Source organism: Actinia tenebrosa, unplaced genomic scaffold, assembly GCF_029948245.1.
Source record: "Actinia tenebrosa isolate PJP-AT-01 unplaced genomic scaffold, QUT_ActTen_1.0 PGA_scaffold8__29_contigs__length_14323225, whole genome shotgun sequence".
NCBI lineage: Eukaryota > Metazoa > Cnidaria > Anthozoa > Actiniaria > Actiniidae > Actinia > Actinia tenebrosa.
In genome coordinates, this window is record NW_028292585.1 from 6,204,934 (window position 1) to 6,230,528 (window position 25,595).

At 39.7% G+C, this 25,595-nt stretch overlaps 8 protein-coding genes and 2 pseudogenes across 9 annotated transcripts; 9 read left to right on the top strand and 1 right to left on the bottom strand.

The window, feature by feature from the left end:
* The first annotated feature begins 570 nt into the window (after window positions 1-570).
* LOC116306051 (uncharacterized) lies at window positions 571-1,989 on the top strand. The gene is made up of 3 exons (XM_089024031.1): window positions 571-737; window positions 814-873; window positions 1,168-1,989. Exons 1-3 carry the CDS (start codon window positions 693-695, stop codon window positions 1,852-1,854), a joined length of 792 nt encoding a protein of 263 aa, XP_088880157.1. The 5' UTR covers window positions 571-692; the 3' UTR covers window positions 1,855-1,989.
* Window positions 1,990-3,628: 1,639 nt separating this feature from the next.
* LOC116306052 (uncharacterized) lies at window positions 3,629-4,787 on the top strand (annotated as a pseudogene).
* A 1,587-nt stretch (window positions 4,788-6,374) lies between these two features.
* LOC148905039 (uncharacterized) lies at window positions 6,375-7,978 on the top strand. The gene is made up of 3 exons (XM_089040669.1): window positions 6,375-6,554; window positions 6,680-6,733; window positions 6,998-7,978. The coding sequence occupies exons 1-3, from the start codon at window positions 6,510-6,512 to the stop codon at window positions 7,691-7,693; spliced, it is 795 nt and encodes a 264-aa protein (XP_088896795.1). The 5' UTR covers window positions 6,375-6,509; the 3' UTR covers window positions 7,694-7,978.
* Window positions 7,979-8,841: 863 nt separating this feature from the next.
* On the top strand, window positions 8,842-10,262 carry LOC148905040 (uncharacterized). Its single transcript, XM_089040662.1, has 3 exons — window positions 8,842-8,993; window positions 9,119-9,172; window positions 9,362-10,262. The coding sequence occupies exons 1-3, from the start codon at window positions 8,949-8,951 to the stop codon at window positions 10,046-10,048; spliced, it is 786 nt and encodes a 261-aa protein (XP_088896788.1). The 5' UTR covers window positions 8,842-8,948; the 3' UTR covers window positions 10,049-10,262.
* A 2,019-nt stretch (window positions 10,263-12,281) lies between these two features.
* LOC148905041 (uncharacterized) lies at window positions 12,282-13,503 on the top strand (annotated as a pseudogene).
* An 843-nt stretch (window positions 13,504-14,346) lies between these two features.
* LOC148905042 (uncharacterized) lies at window positions 14,347-15,804 on the top strand. Its single transcript, XM_089024090.1, has 3 exons — window positions 14,347-14,515; window positions 14,641-14,694; window positions 14,952-15,804. Exons 1-3 carry the CDS (start codon window positions 14,471-14,473, stop codon window positions 15,645-15,647), a joined length of 795 nt encoding a protein of 264 aa, XP_088880216.1. The 5' UTR covers window positions 14,347-14,470; the 3' UTR covers window positions 15,648-15,804.
* A 998-nt stretch (window positions 15,805-16,802) lies between these two features.
* LOC116297069 (uncharacterized) lies at window positions 16,803-18,404 on the top strand. The gene is made up of 3 exons (XM_031705219.2): window positions 16,803-16,964; window positions 17,052-17,111; window positions 17,431-18,404. The coding sequence occupies exons 1-3, from the start codon at window positions 16,920-16,922 to the stop codon at window positions 18,118-18,120; spliced, it is 795 nt and encodes a 264-aa protein (XP_031561079.1). The 5' UTR covers window positions 16,803-16,919; the 3' UTR covers window positions 18,121-18,404.
* A 773-nt stretch (window positions 18,405-19,177) lies between these two features.
* Window positions 19,178-20,938, top strand: LOC148905043 (uncharacterized). Of its 2 annotated transcripts, XM_089024404.1 has the most exons (4): window positions 19,178-19,398; window positions 19,472-19,534; window positions 19,660-19,713; window positions 19,972-20,938. In XM_089024404.1, exons 1-4 carry the CDS (start codon window positions 19,354-19,356, stop codon window positions 20,656-20,658), a joined length of 849 nt encoding a protein of 282 aa, XP_088880530.1. In that variant the 5' UTR covers window positions 19,178-19,353; the 3' UTR covers window positions 20,659-20,938. The 2 variants fall into 2 exon arrangements, with proteins under 2 accessions (XP_088880530.1, XP_088880531.1); XM_089024405.1 differs by lacking the exon at window positions 19,472-19,534 and having other exon boundaries at window positions 19,179-19,398.
* An 824-nt stretch (window positions 20,939-21,762) lies between these two features.
* Window positions 21,763-23,374, top strand: LOC116297051 (uncharacterized). Its single transcript, XM_031705190.2, has 3 exons — window positions 21,763-21,950; window positions 22,079-22,132; window positions 22,390-23,374. Exons 1-3 carry the CDS (start codon window positions 21,906-21,908, stop codon window positions 23,077-23,079), a joined length of 789 nt encoding a protein of 262 aa, XP_031561050.2. The 5' UTR covers window positions 21,763-21,905; the 3' UTR covers window positions 23,080-23,374.
* A 591-nt stretch (window positions 23,375-23,965) lies between these two features.
* Window positions 23,966-25,408, bottom strand: LOC116297047 (uncharacterized). Its single transcript, XM_031705184.2, has 2 exons — window positions 25,264-25,408; window positions 23,966-24,964 (listed from the first exon to the last, which is right to left on the bottom strand). The coding sequence occupies exons 1-2, from the start codon at window positions 25,306-25,308 to the stop codon at window positions 24,284-24,286; spliced, it is 726 nt and encodes a 241-aa protein (XP_031561044.2). The 5' UTR covers window positions 25,309-25,408; the 3' UTR covers window positions 23,966-24,283.
* Window positions 25,409-25,595: the final 187 nt, after the last annotated feature.

The window sequence follows — 25,595 nt, forward strand, 5'->3', positions numbered from 1 at the left end:
TCTCAACAGTTGAGTTTATTCTTATTTTCATTAATTGGGGAATTTAGGACCATACCTCCAGACCTAGAGCTGAAGCGCAGTATGGCAGCGCGAAGCATTTACGGCTACGCCGGAGATTTCGGCCCCGACACCGCTATCCCTGGATTTACAAACTGATCAGGAAGCTCGGCCGACGCCTAAGGGAGAGGTTAGTCGGCCCCTAGACCATAAATGATTAACCCCTTGCTATGACCAGCAGACCCAGTATGTCGCTTGTATCGCTGATGGCTTACCACGCTTGATTACTCCTTTCCATGTGGGATGCGTTTTGAACGAACTAATGAGATGCAAAAACCGATTCGTTTTCAATTCAGGCTAGGAAACGTTAAACTATCTACTTTTTAAGAACAAACAGTCAATCCACCATGTTTGCTGCTGTCGTTTATACAACAAGTTAATCACGTTAATTTTTCACGTTTATGGTCGAAAATACCAAGCGAAAAGCAAACATCACTTAATGACTTCATTCGCTCTGACAAATCTATCAAGATATTTTTCCTTGATGTCAAACTTGTATCGCTTTTATTCGTTTGAAAACTGATAAAAGCGTTCAACAGGACTTAACAGGACTCATTTCAGTTTGCTTTCTTGTGCTTCAAGGAGCGGAATCCAGTGATTTGTGGATAATTGTTCCACTTCTTCTCTTTTCCAACATGAAGATTTTTTTAAGCGTGCTTGTTTTGGTAATGGTCACTTTGGTAAGCTGATAATTCTATTATTTTAGTCAAAAATTAGTGAATTAGATACGCTTTTCTTACACGAAGTTTTTTTCAGACTTCGGTTTCATCCGCAAGACCGAAAAAGGAAGGCAAAAAACTGTTCGTTCGATGTCAAGTAAGTAAACCAGAAGCCAAAGTTAGCTTTCACTGAGTTGACTTTTCAATTTCATCTTCACAATTTTACCCTTGATTGCGAATTAAAGATGTGCAACAGATATTAGCCTTGTTTTTAAGTATCTCGCATTGGTAAAAGCACTCATCTTGGTCATTCCATGCAGCTTGTGTTGTAAGGATTGGCCAACCATTTGTCGTGGCTTTGGCAAGCAAAACAAAAGAGAAACTTCAAAGTATAATCTTAAACCTCGGTGGACATTTTAGCTCTGCTAATGATTATGATTTTTTTTTCAAGGGTGATTCATGCCCCAAACCTAAAGACGCCCATCACCAACATCCACTGCCAAAATCTTGCCTTGACTACCTGAGAAAAGGTGTTTCCAAATGCGGTGTTTACAAGATCTACGATAACGCTGGTAACAGCTTTCCTGTCTATTGTGATATGAAGACAGAGCCAGGGAATGCATGGACTCTTGTCGAGTCTTGGAGCAACAAGAATCGCGCATTCAGTCAGTTCAAGTCCGCTGTTTTCAGCAAAAACGCTCCCGTCAACGAGAATGCACCCAACTTTAACATATACCGGCAGACATTGTCTCGTATACAGTCCATCAAGAGTCACTCTACACACTGGAGAGCCACGTGTAGTTACCCTACACACGGTGTAGACTACAGGGACTACGTCAGGGGAAACTTCAAAGACTTCGACATCATGACCTTCCTCGGTTCTGGAGTGTGTAAGAAAGTGGAGTACATCAACATCCGTGGACATATCGGCATCCACACGACTGCTCGCTGGTGGCAGGTACTGAACACATACAGCTTGCACATTGACAGTAGTTCTAAGGGCTGTGGATTGGTGCCAGTGTCAGGATCAGTGTCAAGCGAAGATAACTTTGGTTTCCCTCACACTATCAATCCCAACTTCCGCTGTACCGCTAACGACAACGCGACAACCCAGTGGTGGTTCGGTGGTCATCTTTGAACAAGAAACTCAAACAAACGTGATTCTAGATCAAAATCCTGCAACTTGTATTCACATAAAGAATAGATGTAAAACTAAAGCTATTAGCTCCAAAACAAATCTATTAGTGACAATGCAATAAACAACTTGTCGTAATACTCTAGTTCGTTTGTTGTAAACGATGTAAATCTTGAGAAGAAAATAAAATACATGGATAAAAATCAGACCAAATCTAAAAACATGTCATCTAAGTCAGGGGCGGTTCCAGGATTTTGTTCAGGGAGGGGTGCTGCGCACAATGTTAACCAAGGGAGGGGTACACCCCTTAGAATCAAAGGCAAAAAGCAAGATTGGTTATCTTCGAAGTAGGAGCACAAAGTGTAACCAGGGAGGGGTGCGCACCCCCTGCACCCCTTCCCTGGATCCGCCTCTCATGTAAATGACATGAGAAGGGCAAAAATCAGGAACAGCGCGCGATAAAATTGCGTTTCTATTTCATTTCTTATTTTTGACACCAATAAGGCAAATGTGTGAAATGTTCTGATTCTCATGTTAGTGGAAATGATACGTATTTCTCTCGATGGCCTGTATTGGAGCTCTAGTAGTTTTGGCGTAACTTTCGCGCCAAAATTAAAACGTACGCTTGGTCGATCAATTGAAAATTCAAGCATTCTTATTGAGTTTTTATTTTCAATAGAACTTTCAGTAAAGCAGTCGTTATCCACTAAAATTTGATTCTTCTATTGGCATAAAATTAGTTTTTAACGTGATTTTGTTTTGGAGGAAGAAAGGAGGGGGAATGGGATGATTTGTGGTTAGTGGTGGGTGACACCCCGCCGACTACCAACACCATCAGCAACGCCAGCTGTACATTCGGGCCTTCAACTTGCACATTGACAATCGCAGTACAACAGTGGTGGTTCGGTTTTCATCTTTGAGCAAGAAACTCCTCTACCCATTCAGATATGTGATAGCAGACCAGACCTGCCGGGCCTATGTTAGTTAACAATAAGCAACGCTTGCATTATGACGTAACAGAATAAATGATAAGAACTTTTCGAAGTTGTTGCCATAGGGATTGTATATTATGTGACTTATTCCATTGGACGATGAAAAACGTTTATGCCAAGCGTCCCCCCTTCCCCTCTCCCCCTTGATACCATCACACTTTTCGCCTTTTCATGATTTTGATTCGCTTCCATCCATTCAACTAGAGGTTTATTGATCATAGCTTTTTATTTACTTGGGGAGAGGTGAGGGAAGGTGTTATTTTGGATTCTTAGCCTTAGTCTAAACCTTGTTTTCGTTCCCCTCATAAAGTTCTTTTGTTTAACTAGGTTCGTGAAATTTCGTGTTTCCAATCAAACGAGGAAGTCCTAATTCAGTCTTAATTAAGTCAATGTTTTATTCTTTTGATAAGAAGCCTGACCTATTGGTAGTTCTGATCAGAACACTTTGATCTTCAGTAACTTCAGTCATCGTGCAACGTTGCATAAGAGTCCCAGTTCGTCTCTGCTTGCACCAAAGTTTTCATTCTATTCGCCATCCAGTCGTCTCTGTTTATCACGATGAATATCTCATATGGTGTTTTGCTTCTATTACTGGTGACTTTGGTAAGTTAAATACTAACAAGATAAAGTTTATTTGAGACGGTTGTTTTAGTTGTTAATCATGATCAAGGCTCACTTTCATCAATGATATTCCAACGTGTCGTTACTTTTTTATTTCCCCCTCTAGAGTTTGACGAGTTTCGTTTCATCAAAAAAGGCTAATTCATGTGCTGGGTCCAAAGTAAATGGCGTTGCACGTACTGAACATGAATAACTTATTTATGCTTGGTATTTCGACTTGATATTGTGCGTGTGTGATGTGAGAGAAATAACTGCAATATATCTTTATTCGGGGTTGTAGTGAGTTCTCGTGCAAAACTAGCATTTGTTCATCTTAGAAAGCCTTTAGGATACAACAACTTAGTTTTCTTTCTGTAATTGTCTGTTCAAGAACCAGTTACATTAAAACATTTTACTAAACATTTTTCTTCACTTTTTAGAGTGGCTCATGTCCACAATCTAAAGTCAATCAACCAGCCCACTTCCAACCAACATCTTGCCTTGACTACCTGAGAAAAGGTGTTTCCAAATGCGGTGTTTACAAGATCTACGATAACGCTGGCAACACCTTTCCTGTCTACTGTGATATGAAGACCGAGCCAGGGAATGCATGGACCCTTGTCTTGTCTTGGAGCAACAAGAATCGCGCATTCAGTCAGTTCAAGTACTCTGTTTTCAGCAAAAATCTCCCGTCAACGAGAACGCACCCAACTTCAACCTGTACCGCCAGACGTTGTCTCGTATGCAGTCCATCAAGAGTCACTCTACACACTGGAGAGCCACGTGTAGTTACCCTACACACGGGGTAGACTACAGGGACTACGTCAGGGGAAACTTCAAGGACTTCGACATCATGACCTTCCTTGGTAATGCAGTGTGCAAGAAAGTGGAGTACATCAACATCCGTGGACTTATCGGCATCCACACGACCGCTAAATGGTGGCAGAGAGATAACACCTGGAGTTTACACATCAGTATCAGTAGTTCTAAGGGCTGTGGATTCGTACCAGTCGCAGGATCAGTGTCAAGCGAAGATAGCTTTGGTTTCCCTGCTGCTATCAATCCCAACTTCCGCTGTACTGCTAACGACAACGCGACAACCCAGTGGTGGTTCGGTGGTCATCTTTGAACAAGAAACTCAAAAACACGTGATTCTAGATCAAAATCCTGCAACTTATATTCACATAAGGAATAGATGTAAAACTAAAGCTAAAGCTCCAAAACAAATCTATTAGTGACAATACAATAAACAACTTGTTGTAATACTCTAGTTCGTTTGTCGTAAACGATGTAAATCTTGAGATGAAAATAAAATACAGCATGGATAAAAATCAGACCAAATCTCATGTTAGTGGAAATGATACGTATTTATCTCGATGGCCTGTATTGCAGCTCTCGTAGTTTTGGCGTAACTTTTGCGCCAAATTTAAACGTACGCTTGGTCTTTAAAGGCCTTTTGTAACAAACAGTTACGTGTTGAGATATGACTTTGATAACGAATCAATTCAGCTAAAGGTCCGTTCCGGAAGGCTCTGCTGGATAGCAAACAAACTTTAAAATGCTTCGTATGATCTAGAAATCGAAAGTATTGAAAGTATAAGGGGGGAAATGTTTTTTAATCAAGGAAGTTCCAATTTTTTTGCCGTCCAGTAACATTTATATGATTATGTTCTGAGTTTTGACCCATGAATGTTTAAAGGGGCACTTGGATGAAAATGCCCCAATTTTTCAAAGTCCAAAAAATTAAAGTATTTGTGGATAATTTGACTCAATTATAATTATATAAACCAGATCAGTGAAAATTTTTGCCTGGCAGCCACTTGCAGGTGAGAAATTTTGGGTTAAAAGAGAATAGAACAATAGGGTTGAGTATATGACGTCATTTACTCACAATTTATATGCTGCATAAAATTGATGATTTTTATCCGACACATTTTAATGTGAAGAATATATGTTGCTTGGCTATTGGGGCCATATAGATACGTTTAATTAAGTTTAAAGTCATATCCAATGTTTATCCATTTTCATCCAAGTCCCCCTTTAAGTGACATGCCCACGATTGGTTTATTTCCATCATGCTTTTTAATAAAGGCTTTGTACCATCACGTGGTGGCAGCCATGACCGGAGGCAAGGACAATTGAATCTAGTCTAATCTGATTTACATGAGAAACGATTCAGTCTCCCAGGAGAAAAAGACTCGTGCACGTGATGGTGCATGCAAAGCCTCTATATGAGTCTCGTGGCAATAATTAGTAGAAAATCAGTATACATCCCTCACACTTTTGGATGGGGTTATCAATGCTGTCCTTTTTTGTCTTTCGATTTACAAGGAATTAAATTTCTTTGACATTAAGTGCAGTGCTTTATTTTGAACGCTTGCATGAATTCGTTATTTGACTTAATATTTAATAAGTCGGTAAGGTTTATGATATAGTGGTTCGTTTGGTCCAAAAAAATTGATAGCAGGCGAGAACGGCCAGGCCTATGTTAGTTAACAATAAGCAACGCTTGCATTATGACAAAACAGAATAAATGATGAGAACGTTTTAAAAGTTGTTGTCATGGTGATTCAATTTATGCCACTTGACGATGAAAGGCAATCTAAAGGCTTTATGCCCAACGCTCCCCCTCCCTCCCTCCCTCCCCCCTAGCTACCTTCACACTTTTCGCCTTGTTTATCATGACTTTCATTCGCTTCCATCGATTCAACTGAAGGTTTATTGATTATAGCTTCCTATTTATTAGGGAATGGGAGTGGGAGGTATTATTTTGTATTTTTAGCCTTAGACTAAACCTTGTTTTCGTTCCCCTCATAAATTTCTTTGTGTTTTAAATAACGAAGTTCGTGAAATTTCGTGTTTCCAATAACACGAGTAAGTTTTAACTCAGTCTTGATCAAGTAAATATTATATTATTTGATAAGAAGCCTGGATTAATTGTAGTTCTAATCAGAACACTTTGATCTTCAGTGACTTCAGTCATCGTGCAACGTTGCATAAGAGTCCCAGTTCGTCTCTGCTTGCACCAAGTCGTTCTATTCGATCCAGTCGTCTCTGTTTATCACGATGAATATCTCATATGGTGTTTTGCTTCTATTACTGGTGACTTTGGTAAGTTAAATACTAACACGATAAAGTATATTTGAGACGGTTCTTTCAGTTGTTAATCATGATCAAGGCTCACTTTCATCAATGATATTCCAACGTGTCGTTACTTTTTTATTTTTCCCCTCTAGAGTTTGACGAGTTTCGTTTCATCAAAAAAGGCTAATTCATGTGCTGGGTCCAAGGCAAGTGGCGTTTCACGTACTGAATATATGAATATCTTATTTATGCTTGGTATTTCGACTTGATATTGGCGTGTGTGTGTGTGATATGAGAGGAATAACTGCAATATATCTTTATTCGGAGTTGTAGTGAGTTCTTCTGAAAAACTAGCCTTCGCTCATCTAAGAAAGCCTTTGGGATATAACTTAGTTTTGCTTTCTGCAATTGTCTGTTCAAGAACCAGTTCCATTAAAACATTTTACTAAACATTTTTCTTCAATTTTTAGAGTGGCTCATGTCCACAATGTAAAGTCAATCAACCAACCCACTTCCAACCAACATCTTGCCTTGACTACCTGAGAAAAGGTGTTTCCGAATGTGGTGTTTACAAGACTTACGATAACGCTGGTAACAGCTTTCCTGTCTACTGTGATATGAAGACCGAGCCAGGGAATGCATGGACCCTCGTCATGTCTTGGAGCAATGAACATCGATCGTTAAGGCAGTTCCTCTCGTTTTCATTCAAACAAAACGCTCCCGTCAAAGAGAACGCACCAAACTTCAACCTGTACCGCCAGACGTTGTCTCGTATGCAGTCCATCAAGAGTCACTCTACACACTGGAGAGCCACGTGTAGTTACCCTACACACGGGGTAGACTACAGGGACTACGTGAGCGGTAACTTCAAGGACTTCGACATCACGACCCTCGTTGGTTCTGGAGTGTGCAAGAAAGTGGAGTATATCAACATCCGTGGACATATTGGCATCCACACAACCGCTAAATGGTGGCAGAGAGATAACTCCTGGAGTTTACACACTGACAGTAGTTATTTAAATTATAAAGGCTGTGGATTGAATCCGGCAGCAGGATCAGTCATCCAAGAAGATAACTTTGGTTTCCCTTCTGCTATCAACCCCAATTTCCGCTGTACCGCTAACAACAAGTCAACAACCCAGTGGTGGTTCGGCGGTCATCTCTGAACAAGAAAACGTGTTCCGAACTCACTCAGGCCACGCGAGAATCTTTAATCCTAAGCGATGTAGAATGATTTAGTTCGTAATAAGGAAGAAGACTTTCAATGATAAAAACAGCTGTAAAAGAGAGTTAACTAAAAGGGATTCAACTAAATTATAAATATGTAGTACACTAGCAATTAATTTGTTGGTTTTTCTGATCAGACGGCAACGAGTACCGTTAGCTCTGACGTTATCCTTTCTTTCATGCGTTGTAAACGATAAGAATAAAGATCAGCTTTCAAAATCTAATCATTTGTGTTTTCACTTTTAACAATTGTTTTTCAGTAAAGCAGTTTTAACTTTCCAGAAAAGTTCGGTTTTCAAACTGTATTAACTGGACGCGGGGAAATAGTAGATTATAGAAATAGATCGTACGTTATTTTCGTAAGTGAACGTGTTTTGGACCAGGGGGCCGGGGGAGGGGGATGATTTGTATGTTAAGTAGAGGGTGACATCCCGCAGCCCAACAATACTACCTGCAACGAAGGCTCTACAGGCGGGCCTTCAATTTGCACATTGACAATCGCAGGATAACACAAATGCGGTTTGGTGGTCAAGTTTGAACAAAAAAAGAAACACCTCTTTCCCCATACAGATATATAATAGCAGATAAGACCCGCCTGGCCTATTTTAGTTAACAATAAGCAACGCTTGCATTATGACGTAACAGAATAAATGATGAGAACTTTTTAAAAGTCGTTGTCATGGTGATTCAATTTATGCCACTTGACGATGAAAGGCAATCTAAAGGCTTTATGCCAATCACTCCCCCTCCCTCCCTCCCTCCCTTCTACCTTACTTCCTTCACACTTTTCGCCTTAATTGTTTATCCGATGACCGTTCATTCGCTTCCATCGATTCAACTGAATGTTTATTGATTATATAGCTTCCTATTTATTGGGTCATGGGAGTGGGGAAGTACTATTTTGTATTCTTAGCCTTAGTCTAAACCTTGTTTTTGTTCCCCTCATAAAGTTCTTCGTTTAACTAAGTTCGTGAAATTTCGTGTTTCCAATCAAACGAGGAATGCCTAATTCAGTCTTAATTAAGTCAATGTCTTATTGTTTGATAAGAAGACTGGCCTATTGGTAGATCTAATCAGAACACTTTGATCTTCAGTGACTTCAGTCATCGTGCAACGTTGCATAAGAGTCCCCGTTCGTCTCTGCTTGCACCAAAGTTTTCATTCTATTCGATCCAGTCGTCTCTGTTTATCACGATGAATATCTCATATGGTGTTTTGCTTCTATTACTGTTGACTTTGGTAAGTTAAATACTAACAAGATAAAGTTTATTTGAGACGGTTGTTTTAGTTGTTAATCATGATCAAGGCTCACTTTCATCAATGATATTCCAACGTGTCGTTACTTTTCTATTTTTCCACCCTAGAGTTTGATGAGTTTCGTTTCATCAAAAAAAGCTCATTCATGTGCTGGGTCCAAAGTAAGTGGCGTTGCAGGTACTAAACATGAATAACTTATTTATGCTTGGTATTTCGACTTGATATTGGCGTGTGTGTGTGTGATGTGAGAGAAATAACTGCAATATATATTTATTCGGTTTTGTAGTGAGTTCTTGTGTAAAACTAGCCTTTGCTCATCATTTTACTAAACATTTTTCTTCATTTTTTAGAGTGGTTCATGTCCACAATCTAAAGTCAATCAACCAGCCCACTTCCAACCAACATCTTGCCTTGACTACCTGAGAAAAGGTGTTTCCAAATGCGGTGTTTACAAGATCTATGATAACGCTGGTAACAGCTTTCCTGTCTATTGTGATATGAAGACCGAACCAGGAAATGCCTGGACCCTTGTCGAGTCTTGGAGCAACAAGAATCGCGCATTCAGTCAGTTCATGTCCGCTGTTTTCAGCAAAAACGCTCCCGTAAACGAGAACGCACCAAACTTCAACCTGTACCGCCAGACGTTGTCTCGTATGCAGTCCATCAAGAGTCACTCTACACACTGGAGAGCCACGTGTAGTTACCCTACACACGGGGTAGACTACAGGGACTACGTCAGGGGAAACTTCAAGGACTTCGACATCATGACCTTCCTTGGTAATGCAGTGTGCAAGAAAGTGGAGTACATCAACATCCGTGGACATATCGGCATCCACACCACTGCTAAATGGTGGCAGGTACTGAACACATACAGCTTGCACATTGACAGTAGTTATAGAGGCTGTGGATTCGTGCCAGTCGCAGGATCAGTGTCAAGCGAAGATAACTTTGGTTTCCCTCACACTATCAATCCCAACTTCCGCTGTACCGCTAACGACAACGCGACAACCCAGTGGTGGTTCGGTGGTCATCTTTGAACAAGAAACTCAAAAACACGTGATTCTAGATCAAAATCCTGCAACAGTTATATTCACATAAGGAATAGATGTAAAACTAAAGCTAAAGCTCCAAAACAAATCTATTAGTGACAATGCAATAAACTTGTTGTAATACTCTAGTTCGTTTGTTGTAAACGATGTAAATCTTAAGATGAAAATAAAATACAGCATGGATAAAAATCAGACCAAATCTCATGTTAGTGGAAATGATACGTATTTATCTCGATGGCCTGTATTGCAGCTCTCGTAGTTTTGGCGTAACTTTTGCGCCAAATTTAAACGTACGCTTGGTCTTTAAAGGCCTTTTGCAACAAACACTTACGTGTTGAGATATGACTTTGATAACGAATCAATTCAGCTAAAGGTCCGTTCCGGAAGGCTCTGCTGGATAGCAAACAAACTTTAAAATGCTTCGTATGATCTAGAAATCGAAAGTATTGAAAGTATAAGGGGGGAAATGTTTTTTAATCAAGGAAGTTCCAATTTTTTTGCCGTCCAGTAACATTCATATGATTATGTTCTGAGTTTTGACCCATGAATGTTTAAAGGGGCACTTGGTTGAAAATGATCCAATTTTTTAAAGTCCAAAAAATTAAAGTATTTGTGGATAATTTGACTCAATTATAATTATATAAACCAGATCAGTGAAAATTTTTGCCTGGCAGCCACTTGCAGGTGAGAAATTTTGGGTTAAAAGAGAATAGAACAATAGGGTTGAGTATATGACGTCATTTACTCACAATTTATATGCTGCATAAAATTGATGATTTTTATCCGACACATTTTAATGTGAAGAAAATATGTTGCTGGCTATTGGGGCCATATAATAAATAATAATAATAATATATTTATAACGCGCATATTTCATGTGGATATGTTATGTTATGTTATGTGGATATAGATACGTTTAACTAAGTTTAAAGTCATATCCAATGTTTATCCATTTTCATCCAAGCCCCCCTTTAAGTGACATGCCCACGATTGGTTTATTTCGATCATGCTTTTTGATAAAGGCTTTGTAACATCACGTGGTGGCAGCCATGACCGGAGGCAAGGACAATTGAATCTAGTCTAATCTGATTTACATGAGAAACGATTCAGTCTCCCAGGAGAAAAAGACTCGTGCACGTGATGGTGCATGCAAAGCCTCTATATGAGTCTCGTGGCAATAATTAGTAGAAAATCAGTATACATCCCTCACACTTTTGGATGGGGTTATCAATGCTGTCCTTTTTTGTCTTTCGATTTACAAGGAATTAAATTTCTTTGACATTAAGTGCAGTGCTTTATTTTGAACGCTTGCATGAATTCGTTATTTGACTTAATATTTAATAAGTCGGTAAGGTTTATGATATAGTGGTTCGTTTGGTCCAAAAAATTTGATAGCAGACGAGAACGGCCAGGCCTATGTTAGTTAACAATAAGCAACGCTTGCATTATGACAAAACAGAATAAATGATGAGAACGTTTTAAAAGTTGTTGTCATGGTGATTCAATTTATGCCACTTGACGATGAAAGGCAATCTAAAGGCTTTATGCCCAACGCTCCCCCTCCCTCCCTCCCCCCTTGCTACCTTCACACTTTTCGCCTTGTTTATCATGACTTTCATTCGCTTCCATCGATTCAACTGAAGGTTTATTGATTATAACTTCCTATTTATTAGGGGATGGGAGTGGCAAGGTATTATTTTGTATTTTTAGCCTTAGACTAAACCTTGTTTTCGTTCCCCTCATAAAGTTCTTTGTGTTTTAAATAACGAAGTTCGTGAAATTTCGTGTTTCCAATAACACGAGTAAGTTTTAACTCAGTCTTGATCAAGTAAATATTATATTATTTGATAAGAAGCCTGGTCTAATTGTAGTTCTAATCAGAACACTTTGATCTTCAGTGACTTCAGTCATCGTGCAACGTTGCATAAGAGTCCCAGTTCGTCTCTGCTTGCACCAAGTCGTTCTATTCGATCCAGTCGTCTCTGTTTATCACGATGAATATCTCATATGGTGTTTTGCTTCTATTACTGGTGACTTTGGTAAGTTAAATACTAACAAGATAAAGTTTATTTGAGACGGTTGTTTTAGTTGTTAATCATGATCAAGGCTCACTTTCATCAATGATATTCCAACGTGTCGTTACTTTTTTATTTCCCCCTCTAGAGTTTGACGAGTTTCGTTTCATCAAAAAAGGCTAATTCATGTGCTGGGTCCAAAGTAAATGGCGTTGCACGTACTGAACATGAATAACTTATTTATGCTTGGTATTTCGACTTGATATTGTGCGTGTGTGATGTGAGAGAAATAACTGCAATATATCTTTATTCGGGGTTGTAGTGAGTTCTCGTGCAAAACTAGCATTTGTTCATCTTAGAAAGCCTTTAGGATACATCTTTCTGCAATTCTCTGTTCAAGAACCAGTTCCATTAAAACACTATACTAAACATTTTTCTTCACTTTTTAGAGTGGCTCGTGTCCACAATGTAAAGTCAATCAACCATCACCCTTTCAACCAACATCTTGCCTTGACTACCTGAGAAAAGGTGTTTCCAAATGCGGTGTTTACAAGATCTACGATAACGTGGTAACAGCTTTCCTGTCTACTGTGATATGAAGACCGAACCAGGAAATGCATGGACCCTCGTCATGTCTTGGAGCTATGAACATCGTTTGTTAAGTCAGTTCCTCTTGTTTTCATTCAAACAAAACGGTCCCGTCAAAGAGAACGCACCCAACTTCAGGCTTTACCGCCAGACGTTATCTCGTATGCAGTCCATCAAGAGTCACTCTACACACTGGAGAGCCACGTGTAGTTACCCTACACACGGGGTAGACTACAGGGACTACGTTAGCGGTAACTTCAAGGACTTCGACATCATGACCTTCGTTGGTGGTGGAGTGTGTAAGAAAGTGGAGTACATCAACATCCGTGGACATATTGGCATCCAAACGACCGTTAAATGGTGGCAGAGAGAGAACACCTGGAGTTTACACACTGATAGTAGTTATAAATATAATAAAGGCTGTGGATTCAATCCTGCAGCAGGATCAGTGAACGAAGAAGATAACTTTGGCCATTACCATGTCACCAGCCCCAATTTCCTCTGTACCGCTAACGACAAGTCAACAACCCATTGGTGGTTCGGTGGTCATCTTTGAGCAAGAAAACTTGTTCCGGACTCACTCAGGACACGCGAGAATCTATAATCCTAAACGATGTACAATGATTTAGTTGTAATAAGGAAGAAGACTTTCAATGATAAAAACAGCTGTAAAAGAGAGTTAACTAAAAGAGATTAAACTAAATCATAAATATGTAGTACAATTGCAATCAATTTGTTATTTTTTCTGATCAGGCAACATTGAGTCCCGTTAGCTCTGACGTTATCCTTTCTTTCATGCGTTGTAAACGATAAGAATAAAGATCAGCTTTGAAAATCTAATCATTTGTGTTTTCACTTTTAACAATTGTTTTCAGTAATGAGCAGTTTTAACTTTCCAGAAAATTTCGGTTTTCAAACTGTATTAATTGGACGCGGGGAAATAGTAGATTATAGAAATAGATTGTACCTTATTTTCGTAAGTGAACGTGTTTTGGACCAGGGGGCCGGGGAAGGGGATGATTCGTATGGTTAGTGGAGGGTGACATCCCGCAGCCCAACAATACTACCTGCAACGAAGGCTCTACAGGCGGGCCTTCAATTTGCACATTGACAATCGCAGGATAACACAAATGCGGTTTGGTGGTCAAGTTTGAACAAAAAAAGAAACACCTCTTTCCCCATACAGATATATAATAGCAGATAAGACCCGCCTGGCCTATTTTAGTTAACAATAAGCAATGCTTGCATTATGACGTAACAGAATAAATGATGAGAACTTTTTAAAAGTTGTTGTCATGGTGATTCAATTTGTGTCACTTGACGATGAAAGGAAATCTAAAGGCTTTATGCCAAATGCTCCCCCTCCCTCCCTTCCTCCCTTCTACCTTACTTCCTTCACACTTTTCGCCTTGTTTATCCGATGACCGTTCATTTGCTTCCATCCATTCAACTGAATGTTTATTAATTATAGCTTCCTATTTATTGGGTCATGGGAGTGGGGAAGTACTATTTTGTATTCTTAGCCTTAGTCTAAACCTTGTTTTTGTTCCCCTCATAAAGTTCTTTGTTTAACTAAGTTCGTGAAATTTCGTGTTTCCAATCAAACGAGGAAGTCCTAATTCAGTCTTAATTAAGTCAATGTTTTATTCTTTTGATAAGAAGCCTGGCCTATTGGTATAGTTCTAATCAGAACACTTTGATCTTCAGTGACTTCAGTCATCGTGCAACGTTGAATAAGAGTCCCTGTTCGTCTTTTCTTGCACCAAAGTTTTCGTTCTATTGGATCCAGTCGTCTCTGTTTATCACGATGAATATCTCATATGGTGTTTTGCTTCTATTACTGTTGACTTTGGTAAGTTAAATACCAACACGATAAAGTATATTTGAGACGGTTGTTTTAGTTGTTAATCATGATCAAGGCTCACTTTCATCAATGATATTCCAACGTGTCGTTACTTTTCTATTTTTCCCCTCTAGAGTTTAACAAGTTTCGTTTCATCAAAAAAAGCTAATTCATGTGCTGGTTCCGAGGTAAGTGGCGTTTCACATACTTTCACATATTTATTTATGCTTGGTATATATTTATACTTGATACTGTGCGTGTGATGTGAGAGGAATAACTGCAATATATATTTATTCGGGTTTGTAGTGAGTTCTTCTGCAAAACTAGCCTTTGCTCATCTTAGAAAGCCTTCTTAGGATACAACTTAGTTTTGCTTTCTGCAATTCTCTATTCAAGAACCAGTTCCATTAAAACATTTTACTAAACATTTTTCTTCACTTTTTAGGGTGGCTCATGTCCACAATGTAAAGTCAATCAACCAACACCCTTCCAACCAACATCTTGCCTTGACTACCTGAGAAAAGGTGTTTCCAAATGCGGTGTTTACAACATCTATGATAACGCTGGTAACAGCTTTCCTGTCTACTGTGATATGAAGACCGAACCAGGAAATGCATGGACCCTCGTCATGTCTTGGAGCAATGAACATCGATCGTTAAGGCAGTACCTCTCGTTTTCATTCAAACAAAACGGTCCCGTCAAAGAGAACGCACCAAACTTCAGGCTTTACCGCCAGACGTTATCTTGTATGCAGTCCATCAAGAGTCACTCTACACACTGGAGAGCCACGTGTAGTTACCCTACACACGGGGTAGACTACAGGGACTACGTGAGCGGTAACTTCAAGGACTTCGACATCATGACCTTCGTTGGTGGTGGAGTGTGTAAGAAAGTGGAGTACATCAACATCCGTGGACATATTGGCATCCAAACGACCGTTAAATGGTGGCAGAGAGAGAATACCTGGAGTTTACACACTGATAGTAGTTATAAATATAATAAAGGCTGTGGATTCAATCCTGCAGCAGGATCAGTGAACGAAGAAGATAACTTTGGCTATTACTTTACCCTCAACCCCAATTTCCGCTGTACCGCTAACGACAAGTCAACAACCCATTGGTGGTTCGGTGGTCATCTTTGAACAAGAAAACTTGTTCCGGACTCACTCAGGACACGCGAGAATCTATAATCCTAAACGATGTAGAACTATTTAGTTGTAATAAGGAAGAAGACTTTCAATGATAAAAACAGCTGTAAAAGAGAGTTAACTAAAAGGGATTAAACTAAATTTTGTTCGCTGTTTTCCCTTCTTTTTCAATTTTGAAAATCTCGAAACGGCTCGATAGTAGTTGGAATACTCGATTACTTCCTGACGTTTATTTTAGTCGATTCAATGACGAAATATCGTCAAAAACAGCAATGACGTTTTACATGTTTGAGGCGCCTGCAAATCTCAACAGTTGAATTTACTCTTATTTTCATTGATTGGGGAATTTAGGACCATACCTCCAGACCTAGAGCTGAAGCGCAGTATGGCAGCGCGAAGCATTTAAGGCTACGCCGGAGATTTCGGCCCCGACACCGCTATCCCTGGATTTACAGACTGATCAGAAAGCTTGGCCGAAGCCTAAGGGAGAGGTTAGTCGGCCCCTAGACCGTAGATGATTAACCCCTTGCTATGACCAGCAGACCCAGTATGTCGCTTGTATCGCTGATGGCTTACCACGCTTGATTACTCCTTTCCATGTGGGATGCGTTTTGAACGAACTAATGAGATGCAAAAACCGATTCGTTTTCAATTCAGGCTAGAAATATTAAACTATCTACTTTTTAAGAACAAACATTCAATCCACCAAGTTGGCTGCTCTCGTTTATATAACAACAAAAATCCGTTAATTTTTCGTGTTTATGGTCTAAAACATCAAGCGAAAAGCAAACATCACTTGATGAAGCCATTTATTCTGACAAATCTATCAAGATATTTTTCCTTGATGATGTCAAATTTGTATCGCTTTTATTCGTTTGAAAACGTTCCTAAATTATGGAATGATAAATTAATAAAGACGCATATCTTTAAGGAAGCCTATGATATTTAAAATATTATATATTCTTAGATGAATAGTTTTAATATATATCTTCATATTTAGTTTCATATTTCATAAATTTTATAAGTTACTTTTTATTACCCGTTTCTAATGTATTTATAGCAGTGATTTTTTAAATTATGATTTATTCATTTTAAAGTGCTTAGCGCAGAAATAAATAAGCGCTCAATAAATATTATTATTATCATAAAACAGATAAAAGCGTTTAACAGGACTTAACAGGACTCATTTCAGTTGGCTTTCTTGTGCTTCAAGGAGCGTAATCCAGTGATTTGTGGATAATTGTTCGACTTCTTCTCTTTTCCAACATGAAGATTTTATTAAGCGTGCTTCTTTTTGTGGTGGTCACTTTGGTAAGATAATAGTTCTATTATTTTTATCTGATTTTAGTCAAAAATTAGTGAATTAGATACGCTTTTCTTACACGAAGTTTTTTTCAGACTTCGGTTTCATCCGCAAGACCGAAAAAGGAAGGCAAAAAACTGTTCGTCCGATGTCAAGTAAGTAAACCAGAAGCCAAAGTTAGCTTTCACTGAGTTGAGTTTTCAATTTCTTCTTTATAATTTTACCCTTGACTGCGAATTAAAGATGTGCAACAGATGTTAGCCTTGTTTTTAAGTTTGTTGCATTAGTAAAAACACTTATCTTGGTCATCCCATTGGCCAACCATTTGTCGTGGCTTTGGCAAGCAAAACAAAAGAGAAACTTCAAAGTATAATCTTAAACCTCGGTGGACTTTTTAGCTCTGCTAATGATTATAATATCCTAACCTATATATAGCTTTAATTAATTGAAAGAGATCTTGGTTTTTTTTTCAAGGGTGATTCATGCCCCAAACCTAAAAACGCCCATCACCAACAATATCGTCTGCCAACATCTTGCCTTGACTACCTCAGAAAAGGTGTTTCTAAATGTGGTGTTTACAAGATCTACGATAACGCTGGCAACAGCTTTCCTGTCTATTGTGATATGAAGACCGAGCCTGGAAATGCCTGGACCCTTGTCGAGTCTTGGAGTAACAAGAATCGCGCATTCAGTCAGTTCAAGTCCGCTGTTTTCAGCACAAACGCTCCCGTCAACGAGAATGCACCCAACTTTAACATATACCGGCAGACATTGTCTCGTATACAGTCCATCAAGAGTCACTCTACACACTGGAGAGCCACGTGTAGTTACCCTACACACGGGGTAGACTACAGGGACTACGTCAGGGGAAACTTCAAGGACTTTGACATCATGACCTACCTCGGTGCTGGAGTGTGCAAGAAGGTCGAGTACATCAACATCCGTGGACATATTGGCATCCACACGACTGCTCGCTGGTGGCAATTACTGAACACAGACAGCTTGCACATTGACAGCAGCCATACTGGCTGTGGATTCGTGCCAGTCGCAGGATCAGTGTCAAGCGAAGATAACTTTGGTTACCCTGATGTTATCAATCCAAACTTCCGCTGTACCGCTAACGACAAGTCGACAACCCAGTGGTGGTTCGGTGGTCATCTTTGAACAAGAAAACGTGTTCCGGACTCACTCAGGACACGCGAGAATCTATAATCCTAAACGATGTACAATGATTTAGTTGTAATAAGGAAGAAGACTTTCAATGATAAAAACAGCTGTAAAAGAAAGTTAACTAAGAGGGATTAAACTAAATCATAAATATGTAGTACAATAGCAATTAATTTGTTAGTTTTTCTGATCAGGCGGCATTGAGTCCCGTTAGCTCTGACGTTATCCATTCTTTCATGCGTTGTAAACGATAAGAATAAAGATCAGATTTGAAAATCTAATCATTTGTGTTCTCGCTTTTAACAATTGTTTTCATTAATGAGCAGTTTTAACTTTCCAGAAAATTTCGGTTTTCAAACTGTATTAATTGGACGCGGGGAAATAGTAGATTATAGAAATAGATTGTACCTTATTTTCGTAAGTGAACGTGTTTTGGACCAGGGGGCCGGGGGAGGGGGATGGTTTGTGAGTTAAGTGGAGGGTGACATCCCGCAGCCCAACAATACTACCTGCAACGCAGGCTCTACAGGCGGGCATTCAATTTGCACATTGATAATCGCGGCAGGATAACACAAATGTGGTTTGATGATCAAGTTTGAACAAAACAAAAAACCCCTTTTAGCCATACAGATATTTAATAGCAGACCTGACAGGCCAGGCCTATTTTAGTTAACAATAAGCAACGCTTGCATTATGACAAAAGAGAATAAATGATGTAAACTTTGTTGTCATGGTGATTCAATTTATGCGACTTGACGATGAAAAGGCAGTCTAAAGGCTTTATGCCCAACACTCCCCCTGGGGCCCTCCCCCCTGCTACCTTCACACTTTTCGCCTTGTTTATCATGACCGTTTATTCGCTTCCATTCATTCAACTGAAGGTTTATTGATTATAGCTTCCTATTTATTGGGGGATGGGAGTGGGAGGTATTATTTTGTATTTTTAGCCTTAGGCTAAACCTTGTTTTCGTTCCCCTCATAAAGTTCTTTGTGTTTTAAATAACGAAGTTCGTGAAATTTCGTGTTTCCAATCAAACGAGGAAGTCCTAACTCAGTCTTGATTAAGTCTTTATTCTTTGTGAAGAAGACTGGCTTATTGGTAGTTCTAATCAGAACACTTTGATCTTCAGTGACTTCAGTCATCGTGCAACGTTGAATAAGAGTCCCCGTTCGTCTTTGCTTGCACCAAAGTTTTCGTTCTATTGGATCCAGTCGTCTCTGTTTATCACGATGAATATCTCATATGGTGTTTTGCTTCTATTACTGGTGACTTTGGTAAGTTAAATACTAACACGATAAAGTACATTTGAGATTCTTTTAGTTGTTAATCATGATCTATTGGATCCAGTCGTCTCTGTTTATCACGATGAATGTCTCAAATGGTGTTTTGCTTCTATTACTGGTGACTTTGGTAAGTTAAATACTAACACGATAAAGTATATTTGAGACGGTTCTTTTGGTTGTTAATCATGATCAAGGCTCACTTTCATCAATGATATTCAAACGTGTCGTTACTTTTCTATTTTTCCCCTCTAGAGTTTGACGAGTTTCGTTTCATCAAAAAAAGCTAATTCATGTGCTGGGTCCAAGGCAAGTGGCGTTGCACGTACTGAATATGAATATCTTATTTATGCTTGGTATTTCGACTTGATACTGTGTGTGTGATGTGAGAGGAATATAACTGCAATATATATTTATTCGGAGTTGTAGTGAGTTCTTCTGCAAAACTAGCCTTTGCTCATCTTAGAAAGCCTTCTTAGGATACAACTTAGTTTGCTTCCTGCAATTGTCTGTTCAAGAACCAGTTCCATTAAAACATTTTACTAAACATTTTTCTTCATTTTTTAGGGTGGCTCATGTCCACAATGTAAAGTCAATCAACCAACACCCTTTCAACCAACATCTTGCCTTGACTACCTGAGAAAAGGTGTTTCCAAATGCGGTGTTTACAAGATTTACGATAACGCTGGTAACAGCTTTCCTGTCTACTGTGATATGAAGACCGAACCAGGAAATGCATGGACCCTCGTCATGTCTTGGAGCAATGAACATCGATCGTTAAGGCAGTTCCTCTCGTTTTCATTCAAACAAAACGCTCCCGTCAAAGAGAACGCACCAAACTTCAACCTGTACCGCCAGACGTTGTCTCGTATGCAGTCCATCAAGAGTCACTCCACACACTGGAGAGCCACGTGTAGTTACCCTACACACGGGGTAGACTACAGGGACTACGTCAGGGGAAACTTCAAGGACTTCGACATCATGACCTTCCTTGGTATTGGAGTGTGCAAGAAAGTGGAGTACATCAACATCCGTGGACATATCGGCATCCACACGACCTCTAAATGGTGGCAACAACGGAATATAAACACCTTGCACGTTGACAGTGGCAATTCTGGCTGTGGATTCGTGCCAGTCGCAGGATCAGCTTCAAGCGAAGACAACTTTGGTTATTACGATTTCTCCAACCCCTATTTCCGCTGTACCGCTAACAACAAGTCAACAACCCAGTGGTGGTTCGGTGGTCATCTTTGAACAAGAAAACTTGTTCCGGCTCACTCAGGACAGGCGAGAATCTAAAATCCTAAACGATGTAGAATTTAGTTTCTAATGAGAAAGAAGACATTCAATGATAAAACAGCTGTAAAAGAGAGTTAACTAAAAGGGATTAAACTAAATCATAAATATGTAGTACAATTGCAATCAATTTGTTATTTTTTCTGATCAGGCAACATTGAGTCCCGTTAGCTCTGACGTTATCCATTCTTTCATGCGTTGTAAACGATAAGAATAAAGATCAGCTTTGAAAATCTAATCATTTGTGTTTTCACTTTTAACAATTGTTTTCAGTAATGAGCAGTTTTAACTTTCCAGAAAATTTCGGTTTTCAAACTGTATTAATTGGACGCGGGGAAATAGTAGATTATAGAAATAGATTGTACCTTATTTTCGTAAGTGAACGTGTTTTGGACCAGGGGGCCGGGGAAGGGGATGATTCGTATGGTTAGTGGAGGGTGACATCCCGCAGCCCAACAATACTACCTGCAACGAAGGCTCTACAGGCGGGCCTTCAATTTGCACATTGACAATCGCAGGATAACACAAATGTGGTTTGGTGGTCAAGTTTGAACAAAAAATACCTTTTTAGCCATACAGATATGTAATAGCAGACCTAACCTGCCAGGCCTATTTTAGTTAACAATAAGCAACGCTTGCATTATGACATAACAAAATAAATGATGAGAACTTTGTTGTCATGGTGATTCAATTTATGCGACTTGACGATGAAAGGAAATCTAAAGGCTTTATGCCAAACGCTCCCCCTCCCTCCCTCCCTCCCTCCCTCCCTCCCTTCTACCTTACTTCCCTTCACACTTTTCGCCTTGTTTATCCGATGACCGTTCATTCGCTTCCATCCATTCAACTGAATGTTTATTGACTATAGTTTCCTATTTATTGGGTCATGGGAGTGGGGAAGTACTATTTTCTATTCTTAGCCTTAGTCTAAACCTTGAGTTTTCGTTCCCCTCATAAAGTTCTTTGTTTAACTAAGTTCGTGAAATTTCGTGTTTCCAATCAAACGAGGAATGCCTAATTCAGTCTTAATTAAGTCAATGTTTTATTGTTTGATAAGAAGCCTGGCCTATTGGTATAGTTCTAATCAGAACACTTTGATCTTCAGTGACTTCAGTCATCGTGCAACGTTGCATAAGAGTCCCTGTTCGTCTTTGCTTGCACCAAAGTTTTCGTTCTATTGGATCCAGTCGTCTCTGTTTATCACGATGAATGTCTCAAATGGTGTTTTGCTTCTATTACTGGTGACTTTGGTAAGTTAAATACTAACACGATAAAGTATATTTGAGACGGTTCTTTTGGTTGTTAATCATGATCAAGGCTCACTTTCATCAATGATATTCCAAAAACGTGTCGTTACTTTTTTATCCTTTCCCTCTAGAGTTTGACGAGTTTCGTTTCATCAAAAAAAGCTAATTCATGTGCTGGGTCCAAGGTAAGTGGCGTTGCACGTACTGAATATGAATATCTTATTTATGCTTGGTATTTCGACTTGATACTGTGTGTGTGATGTGAGAGGAATAACTGCAATATATCTTTATTCGGGGTTGTAGTGAGTTCTCGTGCAAAACTAGCCTTTGCTCATCTTAGAAAGCCTTTAGGATACAACAACTTAGTTTCCTTTCTGCAATTCTCTATTCAAGGACCATTTCCAATAAAACATTTTAATAAATATTTTTCTTCATTTTTTAGGGTGGCTCATGTCCACAATGTAAAGTTAATCAACCAACATCACCCTTCAAACCGAAATCTTGCCTTGACTACCTGAGAAAAGGTGTTTCCAAATGCGGTGTTTACGAGATCTACGATAACGCTGGTAACAGCTTTCCGGTTTACTGTGATATGAAGACCGAACAAGGAAATGCATGGACCCTTGTCGAATCTTGGAACCTTAAACATCGTTTGTTAAGGCAGTTCAGGTCCTCTGTTTTCAGCACAAACGCTCCCGTCAACGAGAACGCACCAAACTTCAACCTGTACCGCCAGACGTTGTCTCGTATGCAGTCCATCAAGAGTCACTCTACACACTGGAGAGCCACGTGTAGTTACCCTGCACACGGGGTAGACTACAGGGACTACGTCAGGGGAAACTTCAAGGACTTCGACATCATGACCTTCCTTGGTGGTGGAGTGTGTAAGAAAGTGGAGTACATCAACATCCGTGGACATATCGGCATCCACACGACCTCTAAATGGTGGCAACAACGGAATATAAACACCTTGCACGTTGACAGTGGCAATTCTGGCTGTGGATTCGTGCCAGTCGCAGGATCAGCTTCAAGCGAAGACAACTTTGGTTATTACGATTTCTCCAACCCCAATTTCCGCTGTACCGCTAACGACAAGTCAACAACCCAGTGGTGGTTCGGTGGTCATCTTTGAACAAGAAAACTTGTTCCGGACTCACTCAGGACACGCGAGAATCTAAAATCCTATTAAAACGATGAAGAATTTAGTTTGCAATAAGAAATTAGACTTTTAAATAACCAAAAGAAAGTTAACTTGAAAAGGGATTTAACTAAATTATAAATATATGTATTACACTAGCAATTAATTTGTTAGTTTTTCTGATCAGGCGGCATTGAGTCTCGTTAACTCAGTATGACGTTAACGTACTTTTCTTAATGCATTGTAAACGATAACGATAAGAATAAAGATCAGCGTTGGAAAAATACAAGCAGTTGTGTTTTTGGTTTCTCTTTTTCACTTTTCAGTAACAATAGAGTTTTCAGTATGAAGCAGTTGTAAGGGCCTTCTAGAAAATTTCCGTTTTCAAACTGGATTAACTGGACGAAAATTACTTTCTTCTGCCGACATTTGTACGCTAATTTTTAACTTGATTGTGTAGGAAGGAGCCATGGGAGTGGGATGATTTGTTTGGTTAATGGGGGTTACACCCCGCCTACTCAGGGGCGGCGGAACCGGGGGGGCACGTGTCCCCCTCACCAAATTTGGGGGGGCTGGCACCCCCCAAAAATATTGGTTCTTAGTCATTGTTTTACGGCGCATGCGTCTGCAATCAAACAAAACATTGTCATTATCACATAGCGTTAAATATAATCTTCAGTGCCCCCCCCCCCCTCCCAAAGATCTTTAGCTTCCGCCGCCCCTGCTTATACCACCAGCAGCGCCAAACCTGCAGTGCATCATGGTATACCACTGTGCTAGCAGAAAATTAACATTCTCTATATCAGACTTGCAGTTCAACAGCAAGGCCCGAGTTTTACATCAACGCCGAGTAAATACGGTACTTGCATGAAATAGGCACTTTCGTAATTGCAAAATATTTTATTATTAATAAATATAAATCTTCTACATTAAAGAGTTAAGGTGTTTTTATATAAAAACTAAAAAATAATCCGGCGTGCCCGTCTTTCTATGGACCTTGTCTTTAAAGAAAATGGCGTAGACTGATTTACTCAGGCTTCATTTAAGTGTCAAAATATTCACAAATATACGACTGGCAAAGTAATTAATTATGCACAATTTCAACAATACAAGCGCATTGAAATTTTACACATCTTAAATCCAAGTGAAACAAGAAAAACTCTATAGGTTAAAAAAACTGAAGCCGGTCTAGAGCGGTCTAAAGATGACCACCGAACCACCACTGGGTTGTCGCGTTGTCGTTAGCGGTACAGCGGAAGTTGGGATTGATAGCATCAGGGAAACCAAAATTATCTTCGCTTGACACTGATCCTGCCACTGGTACGAGTCCACAGCCACTAGAACTACTGTCAATGTGCAAGGTGGATGTGTTTAGTACCTGCCACCAGCGAGCAGTCGTGTGGATGCCGATATGTCCACGGATGTTGATGTACTCCACTTTCTTGCACACTCCAATACCAAGGAAGGTCATGATGTCGAAGTCCTTGAAGTTTCCCCTGACGTAGTCCCTGTAGTCTACCCCGTGTGTAGGGTAACTACACGTGGCTCTCCAGTGTGTAGAGTGACTCTTGATGGACTGCATACGAGACAACGTCTGGCGGTACAGGTTGAAGTTTGGTGCGTTCTCGTTGACGGGAGCGTTTGTGCTGAAAACAGAGGATCTGAACTGACTGAATACGCGATTCTTGTGTTTCCAAGACATGACGAGGGTCCATGCATTTCCTTGTTCGGTCTTCATATCACAATAGACAGGAAAGCTGTTGCCATCATCATTATAGATTCTGTAAACTCCACATTTGGTCGAACCTGATTTCAGGTAGTCTAGGCAAGACCTATGGAAGACGTTCTGACTGGGCTTGATAACTGGACAGCTTTTGCCCTAAAATTTAAGTAAAGATCGGTATGATTTATTACAATATATGTGAAATTATAAATGCGGAAAACTGAGAGTATGCGTGTTTCTCGTGAGCCCAGACGGATTGTTTCAGGGTTGGATCTGTGGATTAGTAGCAGTGCCTTGACTTTTATAAGCCCAGACGGGTTGTTGCAGGGCTCAATCTGTGAGTTATAGCCGTCGCCGGACTGAGATCAGCCCAGAGGCCACTTCAGTCTTTCAAAATTTATATTTGTATTCTTGTGTAAAATGCAACTCAGAGGTCATCAGAAAAAAATACTTACCCAAGCTACCAAGAAAACCAGCACTAGTTGCAGCGAAAGTTTCATCTTTGTGAACGAAATATTTATAACAACTGATTTTGCAACTAAATTTCGAGCTTTATATAACTACAGACCGGATGACAATACTTAGAATTTTTTAGCTAAGAAATTTGAAACCAGGTGAACGTATAAAAGTTTTACGTAAAAACGTTTTACGTGCAGTGTTCGAGACTATGGGAACGATCGAGGTATCAGTCACTCACGATCATGCCTTGCCGTTCATACTGATCGGATGTGATTCCGTTACTACTTTTTCCTAGCTATAGCTTTACGCTTCCGTCGTACCATAGTTA

What these genes read in the sequence shown, in the direction of transcription:
- LOC116306051 (XM_089024031.1), top strand. Translation starts at nt 693, where the DNA reads ATGAAGATTTTTTTAAGCGTGCTTGTTTTGGTAATGGTCACTTTG. An exon ending in TTTTGGTAATGGTCACTTTG is followed by an intron (nt 738 to 813) that starts GTAAGCTGATAA and finishes AGTTTTTTTCAG; the next exon opens with ACTTCGGTTTCATCCGCAAG. An exon ending in AACTGTTCGTTCGATGTCAA is followed by an intron (nt 874 to 1,167) that starts GTAAGTAAACCA and finishes TTTTTTTTCAAG; the next exon opens with GGTGATTCATGCCCCAAACC.
- LOC148905039 (XM_089040669.1), top strand. Translation starts at nt 6,510, where the DNA reads ATGAATATCTCATATGGTGTTTTGCTTCTATTACTGGTGACTTTG. An exon ending in TTCTATTACTGGTGACTTTG is followed by an intron (nt 6,555 to 6,679) that starts GTAAGTTAAATA and finishes TTTCCCCTCTAG; the next exon opens with AGTTTGACGAGTTTCGTTTC. An exon ending in ATTCATGTGCTGGGTCCAAG is followed by an intron (nt 6,734 to 6,997) that starts GCAAGTGGCGTT and finishes TTCAATTTTTAG; the next exon opens with AGTGGCTCATGTCCACAATG.
- LOC148905040 (XM_089040662.1), top strand. Translation starts at nt 8,949, where the DNA reads ATGAATATCTCATATGGTGTTTTGCTTCTATTACTGTTGACTTTG. An exon ending in TTCTATTACTGTTGACTTTG is followed by an intron (nt 8,994 to 9,118) that starts GTAAGTTAAATA and finishes TTTCCACCCTAG; the next exon opens with AGTTTGATGAGTTTCGTTTC. An exon ending in ATTCATGTGCTGGGTCCAAA is followed by an intron (nt 9,173 to 9,361) that starts GTAAGTGGCGTT and finishes TTCATTTTTTAG; the next exon opens with AGTGGTTCATGTCCACAATC.
- LOC148905042 (XM_089024090.1), top strand. Translation starts at nt 14,471, where the DNA reads ATGAATATCTCATATGGTGTTTTGCTTCTATTACTGTTGACTTTG. An exon ending in TTCTATTACTGTTGACTTTG is followed by an intron (nt 14,516 to 14,640) that starts GTAAGTTAAATA and finishes TTTCCCCTCTAG; the next exon opens with AGTTTAACAAGTTTCGTTTC. An exon ending in ATTCATGTGCTGGTTCCGAG is followed by an intron (nt 14,695 to 14,951) that starts GTAAGTGGCGTT and finishes TTCACTTTTTAG; the next exon opens with GGTGGCTCATGTCCACAATG.
- LOC116297069 (XM_031705219.2), top strand. Translation starts at nt 16,920, where the DNA reads ATGAAGATTTTATTAAGCGTGCTTCTTTTTGTGGTGGTCACTTTG. An exon ending in TTTTTGTGGTGGTCACTTTG is followed by an intron (nt 16,965 to 17,051) that starts GTAAGATAATAG and finishes AGTTTTTTTCAG; the next exon opens with ACTTCGGTTTCATCCGCAAG. An exon ending in AACTGTTCGTCCGATGTCAA is followed by an intron (nt 17,112 to 17,430) that starts GTAAGTAAACCA and finishes TTTTTTTTCAAG; the next exon opens with GGTGATTCATGCCCCAAACC.
- LOC148905043 (XM_089024404.1), top strand. Translation starts at nt 19,354, where the DNA reads ATGAATATCTCATATGGTGTTTTGCTTCTATTACTGGTGACTTTG. An exon ending in TTCTATTACTGGTGACTTTG is followed by an intron (nt 19,535 to 19,659) that starts GTAAGTTAAATA and finishes TTTCCCCTCTAG; the next exon opens with AGTTTGACGAGTTTCGTTTC. An exon ending in ATTCATGTGCTGGGTCCAAG is followed by an intron (nt 19,714 to 19,971) that starts GCAAGTGGCGTT and finishes TTCATTTTTTAG; the next exon opens with GGTGGCTCATGTCCACAATG.
- LOC116297051 (XM_031705190.2), top strand. Translation starts at nt 21,906, where the DNA reads ATGAATGTCTCAAATGGTGTTTTGCTTCTATTACTGGTGACTTTG. An exon ending in TTCTATTACTGGTGACTTTG is followed by an intron (nt 21,951 to 22,078) that starts GTAAGTTAAATA and finishes CTTTCCCTCTAG; the next exon opens with AGTTTGACGAGTTTCGTTTC. An exon ending in ATTCATGTGCTGGGTCCAAG is followed by an intron (nt 22,133 to 22,389) that starts GTAAGTGGCGTT and finishes TTCATTTTTTAG; the next exon opens with GGTGGCTCATGTCCACAATG.
- LOC116297047 (XM_031705184.2), bottom strand. Translation starts at nt 25,308, where the DNA reads ATGAAACTTTCGCTGCAACTAGTGCTGGTTTTCTTGGTAGCTTGG. An exon ending in TGGTTTTCTTGGTAGCTTGG is followed by an intron (nt 24,965 to 25,263) that starts GTAAGTATTTTT and finishes CTTAAATTTTAG; the next exon opens with GGCAAAAGCTGTCCAGTTAT.